We start from the raw sequence: 14,366 nt of genomic DNA on the forward strand, positions 1-14,366 counted from the left end.
TGTCACGTGTATGTGTTTACTTGAACAACAAAATCCTGATAACTTTCAAAATTCAGCTCATTATAAGAGCCTGACAAAACATGAAAAACGTGTTGGCATGGGATTTAGAAGTTGAGGTTTTTTTTACAGTACTTGACCTTGTTAATGTACATCAAATAATCTGACAGAACGTTTGTATAGAGGTTTACATGGCTAGTAATATTGGAGTAATGGGTAAAAATCTAGGTTAAATATACATACAGTTTTGGGGGAAACACATTACAAATAACTTGAGGTACGTAATCAGATTACTTTTTCAAGTAACTAGTAAAGTAATACATTACTTTTAAAATTTACAACAAAATAGCTCAGTTACTTTTTCAAATAAGTAACGCAAATTACTTTGTTTTCCAATTTATTGACTGACAGCTCTCCTGTCCCATTGTTGAGAAAAGTGCAGAGGCGTTGTGTGTAAACATGATGGTTATTGTAGTTCTAGACTAAATGTGAGCGTACATTTAGCCTACTCATCTCACTTGCACAAAAAAGGTTCAGTATTCCTCAAAATGAATAAAATCAGTCAAATGCAAAATCAGCCAAATGGAAAATCAGATTATGCAAATCTCCAAAAATTAAATGTTAAATAAAACAAATATTTTATGCATTTAATCTCAGTTTATTTACCAATGTACCTGCTGCTGAAGTAAAAATGACTTTATATTTTTTTTCTCCTGCGTCCTATTCTTCCGTTATCCAGAATGGCAGCAGAGCTGAAAGGTTTGTTTGAGCGTTGCCCTCTACTATACAGGAGTGAATTTGCACTTCCTTCAGCCTGAGGCTTATTATTTCACTTTTGGTGTGAAAGGGTCTTTACATTTGGCCAAAAATAGCACTTTTTTTGTTATAAAACACCCAGAAGAGGTGAGAAAAAGTAACACAAAAGTAATGTAACTAAGTAACACAATTAGTTACTTTTTAAGGGAGTAGTGCAATATTGTAATGCATTACTTTTCAAAGTAACTTTCCCCAACACTGTATGTATGTGTGTGTGTGTGTGTGTGTGTGTGTGTGTGTGTGTGTGTGTGTGTGTGTGTGTGTGTGTGTGTGTGTGTGTGTGTGTGTATGTGTTCAGCTTTGCCATCACATGAATAATAAAATGGAAAATGGCTATTTTAAATTGGACTAATACTTCACAATATTCTTGTTTTTACATAATTTTTGATCTAATACATTTTTGATCTAATAAATGCAACATTTGTGAGCATAAGAGGCTTTTGGACCCCAAACATATGAACAGTAATGTAAATGCTACTCCGATTGTTAAAAAAAAAAGATCATCTGATGATCATGGTAGTTATTTAATAAGACGATGCCCAATTAAATACCTTCAAAAGAGTTCTGTTTGAAAGGGTAGCTTTACTATTGTTTATATACTAAGCTGCACTTTCAGAGTAGCTGCCCTGACACTGGTGGTGTGCTTGTGAGTGGATAATACAGGACTGTAAAATTGTTTAATGCACAGCATTTTTTCACAACTCGTTTTGTGGAGTCCTGAAAGCCCTTGAAATAGCATTGCATTTCAAGCGAGAGCTACTCGAAAAGCCAAGTCTAACAAGCATGAAATGATGGCGGGAATACCGTCGCCATCAGCACAGCCTTGATAGATCCCCAAGGTGGATGTGACTGTGCCCAGGCAAAGAAACCACAACTGGGCTCAATGAGTTGATGAGAGCTAGATGGGGGAGAGGAGGTTAATCAAAGGTTAGTAAGAATACATCTGTTCTGCTTGGACCTTGGCCACCCGAATCAGCCCTTTTCAGCAACGGTCCTAACTCTATAGGTTGAGGGAAATCCTTCCTTCTCCCCAGGGGATCTGCTTTTAGAGGGTTTTAAAGGACCTACAAGTTTCTACAAGAACCTTAATAAAGGCTACATCAAAAAAGCGTAATTGGTCCTCTCATATGATAGTGGCAATTTCCTTCTGAAAGTCCCCCTGTAGTCAATAATTGTATCCCTTAAAACTCATCTTTGATCACCAAAATTACATATAATTTTTTTTCCCCCTTGCCTTAAAATAGCTTGAATGTAACTCTACACCCTTGACTCATTTAGTATATGCGGGTCTATAAATATGCAAATTATATGCACCTCCACTCACTCACACCAGCTCAGAGGTCTACTTGTTGACGATCACACGTTCACGTGATTGGTTACAAGGTAGTTTGTGACGTCAGAAACACCAGCAATTTCAAACAGCAATTTTACTGCAGTTTTAATGAAAAAATACTCAGCAATAATGCTGACTTATGAATTTGCACATGGTTTGTCTTAAAGCATATTAAAAACACCACATGGACATATACACAACATTAAAAGCTTAATCTTCAAATCAAAAGTTCACCCCAAAAAATTCAAATTCTGTCATCATTTATTAAAGGGTAACTCTCGCCAAAATGCAACCTAGGGTCTTTTTGTTAAGCCTGGAACACACCAAGCCGATGCCGACGAACTAGCGCTGATGAAAGCCGACTGTGTTGTCGCCTCGCGTCAGGGTAAAAAGCTGCACTTGAACACACAGAGAGAACTACTGCCGACTGTTAGCTAGAATGCACGTTCTGCTCCTGCGTGTAAATGAGACAACTGTCTATTTCTGCAGATATATTCATATATATTTGTCATTCAAAAAGGGAAACCGACGCTTCCGGCTGCAGATACACAAACCGTAAACAAAGCAGTGTGTGCTTACCGTTTTGAATATCAGTCCTGCTAAACACTTTCTTTATTCCACTCCTCTTGTGTTAATATTGAAATATTCGCCAAGGAACACTCAGGTAAGATGACGTAACATTAGAACAGCCTTCTATCTGTACCGTTTTGACTTTTCTCGCTGTTTTGCTATTACTCTCGTGCACTGACTCGTTCACTAAGCTGAACAGCTAATCAGAGTTCCCTCTTTCACCGACGGCCCGACGCCGATTCAGCATGTCGAATCGGCCGAAAAAAAGCCTTAGTCGGCCGGAAACTTAGTCGGCCGACCGTCGGCTTGGTGTGTTCCAGGCTTTAATCTACCCAAGGCAAACTTTCGTGTAAAAGCGTAATTAGAATGGAAACGCCACTTTTAAGTTTGACCGTATTTTCGTTTTCGGTCAAATTGCCTTTTGAATGGGATTGCTTGGGGCACTTCTATGATAGCATCAAAAATCGCTATTTTTAAAACACCAAGAAGGCTCGACACAACATGAAACTTTGTTCGAAGTATCACCAGGGGCTCTACACATGAACTTGAGCATTTAGAACATTGTTTGTGTACATAGAGTTTACTAAAAAGAAAGATTTTGAACAACTCACTGTAGCTGTGTCCGCCGGTATTTTGACAGTCAAAAATAGTCGATCCCTAGGTTGCATTTTGGCGAGAGTTACCCTTTAACCTTAACATTGTTCCAAACATGTATGACTACATTTTTTCTGTGGAACATAAAAGAAAAATGTCTTGGTGTTTTTTTGTCTATACAATGAAAGGCAATGGGGTCCAATGTTGTTGTTTTCGACCTCATGGACTTTCATCGTATGGACAAAAACTTTCTTTAAAATATCTTATTTTATCTTTCACAGAAAACAAAATCATACAGGTTTGGAGCGAAGGATTCATAAAGGTGAATTGACACAATTGTCATTTTTGGATGAACAGGCTTGTTCTCATCCAGGATGATGTCTATAACAAAAGTTTTAAAAAAGCAGTGTCCACACCACAACTATAACTATAACTGCACAGAGATTTTTGCAGGGTTATTAGAGCAGTAGATTGATAGCTACAGCATGGAATCAAGACAACACAGTGTTCAGCCCTTTCTTCACACACACAATCTCTCTCTCTCTATGATCAAGGCCACACCAACTATCTAAGTAGGTCTTTCAGACAATGCACAAGACTGAGAGACTAGGTTGGGCGACGGTACATGTACTATACTCCAGCTGATCATTGTGTAAACTTCTATTTCATGTCCTCTGAGAAAAAGAGCACATTAGCAATTGAAGAGGTTTCATCCCCAGATGTTTCGCTTTTGTTATGCATAAATTCAAAGCCTCTTGTGTTCCTTGCCCGATTGGTCATGGCGGTTTTCTTCTCAAGAAGTTCTGCTACAGCCTCTTTCTGAAGGGAGGCTCGGGTGACCCATGGGAAGGGTGCAAACTTTGTCTCTTTAAAGTCCTATTTTTTGTTTTATCACACACTGCTTTTATAGGGATGTGGTGGTGTGAAATCCCTGTCGAGAACTCTGGAGATGTCTATGAAGGCTTTGATCTACACTGATACTTACAAGATCTCTCAGGCTCTAGACCTCTTGATGAGAAAACTACCCTAAAAGTCCTGCTAGTCTGAGTCCCTGCCTGCTGTAGAGCGCCACAAAAAGATACAGTATAAACCTTTCATACCTAATGAAAGGTTTTGTAGAAGCCACTTTCAACTTCAATCAAAAATAATTCTTTAAATTAAAGAGATGCACTACCCATAGCCCATTAAAATTGCCCACTCCCATAAACCATTGCAAATTTCTTCCTTCTGTACTCTTAATCAACTTGGTATCACAGAAATATATTACATTTCAAAATATAAATGGAAAACAGTTTACAGTACTTTTTTCTGGTAGTGTGTGATTCATCTGGGGTGGCTAGTTCATGTCTTACAACTCTTTAATGAAGAATGTGAAGAAAATGAATGAAAAAAATACACTGTCCAGTAGAACTCAAAGGAACCTGTTGAAGAACTGGAACTGTGTGTTTTTGCTTCAGGTATTATCAGCATCCATCTGCAGTGGTAAATTAATGAGAGAAACTGAAGTGCTGACCTTTCCGTTAAAATGAACCTGTTGCCTCATTAGTAAAGGAATCACCTCATCATAATGCTCTAGAATGTGCATTAGCTTGACCAGCCTGAAATTGGGCAAAAGAAACTAAGCGGACGATACAAATGTATTGCTAATTTGATGTGTTAATTAAATGTGTTGGTAACCTGCTTTCTTCATTCAAGTAGACCTAATGCATTCACAGAAAATGGTGTTCTTGTGTACTTTCCCTGTGGTGAAAATCAAGTTTTTTAATTTAGCTTATATGTGCTCTATACTTTAAGACAAACCATGTGTAAATACATCAGTCAACGACATTGCCAAGTATTTTCTCCTTAAAACTGCAGTGTACCAAAGAGAGTCTCAAAAACGCGGTTTGAAACCACCCGTTTCCTACCGTCACTGCAACCAATCCCGTCAACGTGCGAGGCAGGGTTTTTCCTATCATTCCTACCATGCTCTGTGGGAATTTTAACAGTGAACACAAGAAACCGTTAAAAAGGGACAGGAAAATTTGGGTACATATAGCAAATGTGGTGAAGAATGAATATTATGTTATGATGAAGTATTTGTCTTTTTCCACTGACTTTCTATGATGTTTGTAGCATTTCTAAGGATTCTGATTTTTAGAAGGCAATTGTCTGGCTGATGGTGAACGGGAACATGGATTGTGTAACATTAGCAATATAAGCTGTTTGATAACATAGTCAAGCCAAAGGGTAATCAAATTAATTACAGTTATCCGACGTTCTAGAGAGCAATACATAAAATGTGTTTAAATATGTAATTTTGATTTGCAAAGATGCGTTTTAAGGGATACAGTTATTGAGTGCTGTGCAGGAGGACTTTAAAAGTACTTTAAATTTTCACCCAATGATAATTTGTGGAGTTTCTTGTACAGCTTGTCATGAGTAATTTACTCATACATGATGTAAATTTACTCTACAATTATCATGATAAACTGTCATGTTTCCAAAGAACAATGTCTAAATTCCACTCTTGTTTGTCTGTCTCTCATAGGAAGTAACATCACTGTGTCGTTATCCAGTAACTCTTCAGAGATTATGGAGGGGGAGACCATTCAGCTGACCTGCGTTGTGAGCAACACTCTGGGTCCCCTGTCAGTGATATGGCAGTGGACGGACAAGGAGGACGCGGGTCCTGCCGTGAACGTGGCTTCTGTGGATCGTGAGGGCACGGTCACTCCTGGGCCCACTTTTAGGGAGCGCAGCAGCTATGGAGAGGTTCGGGTGGAGCGGGTTCGGCCTGACACATTCACCCTGTTCCTGTATAATGCCTTCCCCACAGATGAGGGCCAGTACAGATGCAGCGCCACCGAGTGGTCCCAGAGTGGAACTGCACCAGACTGGATTTGGCAGCAGATTGGAGACGAATCCGCCATCAAGACCACTAAAGTAAAATCAGTTGGTAAGACCACATACACGGTTTGAGGGGAAAGAAAGAAAAGTATATATATATTTGTGTGTGTATGTATGTATGTATGTATGTATGTATGCATGATCACACATGATCTACTGACAACACACAAATTAAAGAACACAGATGCAGCTGGATCATTTCTAGACATGCATAGAAATGCTTATTATTTAATGCTTAGAAATGCCTTAAGACATGCTTTTTTTGGTCTGCAAATAATGGCGCAAATACCAGTAAATTGATGAGCACAAACCTTAGTAAATCACGTTGCATGAATCATTTAAATATTCTCCTCCCATAAATTTTGCGTCCGAAAGGGAAACTCCTACAAATGCATATGCAATAAGGTCAGCCGCAAAAATAACCCTGTCCACATCTTTTCAGTGCAAATTTTTCACTGCATGTCTTGTGAAAATCCTGACAGTTATTTTTTTAAGGCCAAAAGAGGGTTTGCGCTGATGTAAGCTATTAGTAAATCTGGCCCATATTGTTGCAAAAGATTTCTATTTCAAATAAATGCTGAAACTTTCTTTCATCAAAGAAATCTGAAAAAAAAAAAAATATATATATATGTATGTATGTCACAGTTTCCACAATACACACCAGGCAGGGGGCAAATCTTTCATATAAAGTACATTTCTGACACCGTATTTGCATATTATAGTATATTTGTACTCATGCAGTGTATTTTTACTGTCTGCAACACGTCATATTTATGACATCATAAATATTCTGTTGTTTTTTGCTTCATACACACAAGCATATGCAAACTCACACTTGAGCTCACACAGTGACAGGAAAATGTACTCACTCAAGTGGAGTAGAGTGAATGTTGAAGTGGCATGTGCGCTGTAAAGCTGGATCCTCTATATGAAGTCAATCGCTCAGTCATGATCATGCTTACATAGCATCATGTTAATGTAGCGCAGTGGGACACGCTGTCTGTCAGCTTTCCATCACAATCAATAGCCGTGACTTCACAGCCTGCACTTTAACTGTGTGTGTAATGAGAACACATACACACGCACATGCTTGCACATGGCAGAAAAGAAAAACATGACTGAATAGCAAAGCTGGCAGATGCTCTAAATAAACACATTGTGTGACAGCGTGTGTTGCGTGACAATGAGTGGTTTTTAGAAAAGATTCTTGAGCAGTTCTTGATAACATACAATATGTCTTCTGCTTTGAAGGTGAAGTGTGTAACTTTTTTATACTTCAAATACTTTCTTCTATTCCAACTTAGTTTGCAGAAACATCTGTAAGTCAGTCATTTATATACTGTCTTTCTCTAGAAAGCGGTAAAACGCTTTTTTTTTGCATTGCAATTTCTAATGGCGTGTCTTTGTTATTTAGTTATGTTTATACTATGTATATAGTTATATAATTATATATATATAATTACTTTTAAGTCATCCTCCATGCTGCCCTGGTTGTATGCGGAGACTATTTCTATAGACTACTACAGAGTCTAAACCAATGAGAATAATTTCAGATAATTATTATTTTTGCATTGCCATTTAGTGCCATAAAGATAATACACATCTCTGACTTTTTCACAAACTTTGTTTAAGAGAATGTTTGGATAATTTCAGTTTTAAAATGATTTTGATTTATTAAGTTTAGAAAAGTTTATTAAAGGACATTTAATAAAATGTTAAGTCATGGAAATTTCTATATGAAATAAAAATGTATAATTTATAATTTGTTCTTTGTAAGTCAAAGCAAGTTTCCGACTCAAAGTAAAAACAATAAAAAGGCAATTGTGACTTTATCATTTTGTTACTTTTTTACTTTGAGATAAAAAATAACAACAACATGCTTTTATAGCAATCTGTAAAATGCTGGATTTTTTGGGGATGTGGTTCCATGTATGTGGTAATCACAAAGGATTGGGAAAGTCATTTGTCAAAGCTTTAAGGTTGGGAATATTATCCAGCATCTAGTCTTAATGTTTCCTGCGTATCGAAGCTTTGATGAGATGACAAAGACACAGCTTTTTTATTTTATTTTTTCCTCTTAATTATTTATATCTATGCTCCTCCTCTGCAATTGACATTGATCATTTTTATTTACTCTGCTGTCTGGATCAGCTTTGTTGAAGTGTTTCATCAGCTCTGCTTTTGATTTGAAGCTCAAAGAGTAGCAGCGTGATGCTCTTCATGTCAGCGGATTTGCCTTTACAGAGTAAAGTACAGACTTCTCCAGGTGTGATGCAGCAGGAGTCACTTTGTTCGAGTATGATGTGCACGTGATCATGTGATAGTCACTCTTATGTGTACGTGTGGCTTAGACAGTGTTTGTGTCCTTTGCTCTTGCCCTTTGACAGGTGTGTTGGTGGTGGTGAGTAAAAATAGCAGTGTTGTGTTTTCCAGCATTGACTCTGGGTGACTGTATGGATGAAGGATCAGGACGGGGTGTGAAGCAGGGTCCAGTTTATGGAGTTATTCTGCTGAGAGTGTCTTAACATGCTCATTAGTGTCTGGCAGTGGTATGGGTGCTGACTGGCTGCAAGCCACCATGTAGTGTTGGAATCGTTTGGCTGGGTTACACAAGACACCCAGAGGTGAGCCCAGACACACATTCTGCCTCAATTGACTTTTTTTTATTGCTATGAAAGCAGTTAGAGCTCCCAGCATGCTAATTGGATGACGGATAAATATACATTTTTAGGTTTAATGGTACATCTGTCCGTGAGCACACTATTTCAGATGATTAGGTGAGATATTTGTGAGAAACTTTTTCTTTAGTTTACAAACTTTTGGTGATTTAAATAACAAACAAAATTGTCTTCCTAAAATATAAAATGCAGATGTCTATTTTCATGTCCACTACCATTCAATAGTTTGGGGTTAAGAGACGATCACACTACAATCTTCATTCCATTGACTTCCATTTGTACACATGCAAATGTAAGAGACAGGTGAACCAAAGGTGAACTCTGACCTGTGAATTCATGTCACGTGAATACATGTGACCAATAGAAGAATAATATGTTATGGCGTGACCTCTTAGCTGAATTAAAACTTTAAATCTGCAGGAATGCAGCATTGCAGTAAAGTGGAGTAAGTTGGATATTTTTATATTTCAGGTGTATTATTTGTTGAATATGTTTTTACGCCATAGAGTGTGCGTCATATTATGACCGAATTCAAATTCCGAATCAAATTCCATGTCTTCAAAGCGGTTTTAATACGTTTTTTTTTTATTTTTTTTTTATCAAAAGTGACAGTTAAGACATTTATAATTGTACAAACATTTTCTATTTTAAATGAATACTGTTCTTTTGAAATTTCTATTCATCAAATAATCCTGAAAAAAATGTGTTAATTTTGAGTAGTGCAAGTAGTGCTTTGCTTTCACAGGAATAATACACATGTTAAAATGTATTAAAATAGAAATCTGTTATTTAGAATTGTAATAATTTCTTCAGAATATTACTGTTTTTACTGTATCAAATTCCTGTAAATGCAACCTTGATGAGCATAAGAGACTTCTTTAAAAAACGTTTTTAAAAATGTACCCGGACCGTATAAGTTTCACGTCCATCCTGATGGCTTGTGGAATGGACCCTGAGTGGCTTCACACGGGCCTCACAGATTTCCTTCTCTTGCATGTGTTTTCTGAAAGGTTTATTACCTTATTATAAACCATAAACTAATAATTAAATAATAATACTCGTTTACAGAAAGGAAGAATTTGTTTCTTTATGGCACAGTTTAACAGTGACCAAAGTAACACCCAGTTGTAGAGGGCCGATTCTTGACATGAAAAGGCATCCAGAGGCCGACTGAAGCCTCCCCTTGTGTCAGGCTACTAGATTTGAAATCTCTATTCCCACTGTGCGTGAGGCTGGGTGTACGCCACATGTTTTTCTGAGCATGTCTGTGTGTCTGGAATAATCAAACACAATACAGCTCTGTCTGCCTGGGCTCGCTCCTCTCAGACGGCAGCTCATGCTGCCCTTTTCCCCACTTCTTCAGGTGTCGTGATTGTTCCTGTGATCATTGATTAGTTATTAAAACTGTGTGCAGTGGATTACACAAAGTAACAGTGGGAAAAATGTTGGAATTTGAGAAAGGTTGTGTATGTGAAAGCTGTTGTGTTAGTGTTTCCATAAAGAATCACTCTCAGTATGTGTCCAATAGCCCTGCACTCTAGAGAAGATGGCATTGATCATGGTTCCCTGCTGTCTGCAGTCAAACACAGGATGGATAGGAAGCCGTTTCTGATCATGTGTTTACAAGAGACTAAAGCACTGGAATCCATCAAAACATGAAATGTATGCCTTTAAAATGCCGCCTTCTCTTTATTTCTCTGTTATCAATCCTTGTAAACGTCCTATCGTTGACGTCACACATGCTCAAGCCTGTCCTATATTTTTCAGAATCTCCTCTGTTCATTTCTCTCTCTTCTTTCCACGTCTGATCATCCAATACACTTTGTTGTTTTCGTTTGTGCTATTTTAGTTATAAATGTCAATGTTTTAAAGGGATATCTGTCGACTTTGACTCGGCCTCATGTTGTTCCAAACATGTATGACTTTCTTTGTTCTGCGGAACATAAAAGCATATTTTGAAGAATGTAACCAAAGTTTTGTTGACCATTGATTTCCATTGTATGGACATAAACACTGAGACATTTCTCAAAATATCATATTTTATGTTCTTCAGATTTTCTCCTTTTATGTTCCACAGAAGAAATAAAGTCATACCGGTTTGAAACGACATGATGGTGAGAAAAAATATGGGTGAACTTTCCCTTTAAATATAATAGTGTAAATGTTTGCAAATGTTTGTTTAGGAAAGGAACTATTTCTCCTTATGCTCATCTGAAAAGGAGTAAGCTCAAACAAGTAGGTGCTTACTCGAGATAATGACAGAGAAAATTAGCTTCATCTGGAGTTATTTCAGTCCATTAAATAACAATCTAGCTAAACGTGACGTATTATAGGTTAATGAGTTTTTGTATTGTTTGATATAACAATCATTGCCCATTTTATTGCCAGAAATCACAAAATTTGATAGAAGTATCGGTGTTAGGATCAATAACAGCATTAATGACACTTGGCATCAGATCAGAAAGAATATAAGTGGTATCACCCATCCCTTGTGACTGAAAGTGAATTAGTTGACTAGTGATTGATTCGTTGTTTAATTTGGTGAAGGATTCCTCAGATTGATTCAAACGTTTGATTTTGTGCGTTTCCTGAATTGGATCACGCAAGTCTTGCTTAATGTTTGTTTTTTAGTACAGCTAAGACAACATGATAGAAAGATGTGTTTTCTTGGCATTATTTCATAGTACACAATCTTTTTATCTGATCACATTCAATTCTGACTTCAATCTCACAACTCAGGGAAAATATGATTACTTTTGCTATAGCACAGTAGTTTTAGCTGCCGAATGGCTTTGCAGAAAACACTGTTATAAATCCACCAATAATCCTCGTTTGAGACATTTTTTTCAATATCTGAGCAAAACTGAGCTCATTAAATGTAGAAAAAGAAAAATAGGATCCAGCAGTGTACTACTTTTTTTTTTCTTGCAGGATTAGTTTGCATGTGCTCAATAAACAGGGGATGTGTGTGTAATCTCCTTTTGGCCGCTTTCCTCGGTTGCTGCCCGCAGGATTGAGTTGGCGTGCTACAGGTCACCTTGTCCAAATTTTATCAAAATAACGCAGAGTAGATTAACTCTACTGATCTCAAGCTTTCCTCCCAAACAGAACAAACTCCTGCTAGCCTTTCTCAGCCCAGTGAACGTCTGAACTTTGGGATTTCTCCCAGGAAGTCTTTGAGGCTTAGCATGCAGACAGAGTAGTCTGACAATATAGACATCTAACTTTACTGCCCTGTTCCTTTAATAGTTTGCATAATTGAAGGACACAGAGGCTCACCAAATTAAATTTACTTCCTTAACTTTGCCAGAGCCCTGTGGTACTGCTAAGATCTGGGCAAAGCTTGTGCCCAGCAGATTTTTGAGTTAACCTGCCCTCTGTTACAGCCCAGCAGCGTGGCATCATTAGGGCACTGGCAGGAAGGCTGGGAATGGATCTTGCCGTCTCCGGCTCCGTATGGCCTCCAGCTGCTGTCATCCGTATCAAGCTCAAACACTCAGAAGTGGCCAGATGATGCTTTACCCTTCCACAAGGAAAACTATTCGAGTTCCAGAAATCTCATGCAGAAATTTCCATTTGCCTCTTCAAATGGAAAGACAAAACATTCCCTTGTAATGAGTTTATTTTTCCTGAGATATTGTGTAGTATGAGCAATGCAGTAGGAATACGCCAGGGAATAGTCTTGTTGTCTATATGCCCATTAGCAGATTCAGAGACTCAGTGAATTCACAAAGTCACCTGCAGTTCTCTCATCGTGTTTACTTGTGTAACAGGCTTGGGTCTGGGGGCAGCGCGTTCAGACCTCAGTTTTTACTGTCAAACAAAAATAGGAGATCCACTGGAGAGAATAAGTACTTAAACAGAATGGCAATCTTATCACAGTGGAATATATATATATATATATATATATATATATAACAAGCATTGTTGCAATGCACACACTTTTATCTTTGTTATTATCTAATATTTATTTTTTGTTGTTGTTGTTTTTTAAGAAAGCATCGAGTTCTACATCATAGGAAATTAATCCATTTATTAATTTGTTTAATTTATTTATTGTTAATGTACATTGTCCATTTTTAAATAGATCAGAAGTGCCCAAACTTTTTATAACGGAGACCAAAAATCTAAATTGATTGAGGCCTGTGGGCCAAAAGTAAAAGGTGTATTATATCAAAGTGTTATATTAAATTTAAAGTGGTTAACCTTGGTTCCCCTTATTTATGATTTCATAATTTGAAAACATTAAGGAATCTGCTTAACTAATCCAGTTTTATTTCCAGTTTTATAGTACAATGAAACTTTATTGCTGTTTTTAATGATGTTTTAGTTACTTTTTAAACACCAACTGACATAATAAAATGAAATAAAAAAGACACGAATCTTGAACATTTAGGAAACGAAATAAATGTTTAAATTAATTCACAAATAAATGATGATGATATACAAATGTGCAAAGTAGATTTGTATTTCATGTGACTAAACATTTACTGATTAAAATATAAATTAAGTCTATTATTAATAAGGGAATAATATCTTTAAATTATGCATGATAATTAAATTAACAACTAAATGGTTGCAGAGTGAAATGACTTGCCTTTAAAGGGACTGAGGACATATTCACTTGTGTCCATGGCAAAGCTGTATCTTGTTTCATACAAATGCAACTGGCTCCATCTCGGGTTTCATTTATTGATTGCATTGAAAAAAAGTGAAATTCAGTTCAGTATTAATATTACTGTAATATTGTTGTCCCCTGTCAGTGTTCATTTTGTTGTTGATTTCACATTATCTCTTACATAACACATAATAAACAAAAGGCAAGTTACAGCACAGTGTATTCCCACATAAGCCTAATATATTGCAACTATATGGGGCCGAAAATGAACTTTGTTAAAAATTTACGTACACATTTGTGGATAATAATACAGAAATTCAAACTTGGCAGCTTGATATTTCTTAATTTAACGTGTGCATTTGTTTCCTCAATCTCGCATGCTCCACGTTTGTTGTGGCAGTGCACATGTACATGGAGACGGCATCTGTAATAATAATACACACAAATGATTATTCAATTTCATAATACTATTTTGAAGTGCCACATTTTAGCAATATTCTGCATATAAATTGCTGTGATTGCCAACAAACGTCTATTTCAATGGCATGTTTTTTTTCCTATGATATATTTTTCCGCTCATTGCATAGGTCAATCAACTTTGGTTGAGGTTTGGGCATAGAAATAGATATTGAAATATCTAAATCAATAAATTGAAATAGATAAATAAAATAACAAATAACTAAGTCTATTTTCAAAAGAATCAAAAATGAACACAAAAGGAAACAAATATCGTAAAAGCATAGTTCTGACTCTTAGTTCTGATTAGATGAGTTGATATACATGCTTATCAGTGCATGAATTGAATTGTGTAAATGCATTGTGGCGAATATTTGTAATTGATGTATGAATTTTCTTTTGTTGTTCTTGTTCC

General features: G+C 36.8%; 1 protein-coding gene across 1 annotated transcript in view; it reads left to right on the plus strand.

Moving 5' to 3' along the window:
* Nucleotides 1-14,366, plus strand: part of igsf3 (immunoglobulin superfamily, member 3) — a 154,601-nt gene that overhangs the window by 105,324 nt on the left and 34,911 nt on the right. Inside the window, exon 5 of the mRNA XM_079881417.1 lies at nucleotides 5,841-6,248. Coding sequence (XP_079737543.1) covers nucleotides 5,841-6,248 — 408 coding nt within the window. The remainder of the gene's footprint in view (nucleotides 1-5,840; nucleotides 6,249-14,366) is intronic.

This window comes from Squalius cephalus (assembly GCF_949319135.1).
Source record: "Squalius cephalus genome assembly, chromosome: 9".
NCBI classification, from domain to species: Eukaryota; Metazoa; Chordata; class Actinopteri; order Cypriniformes; family Leuciscidae; genus Squalius; species Squalius cephalus.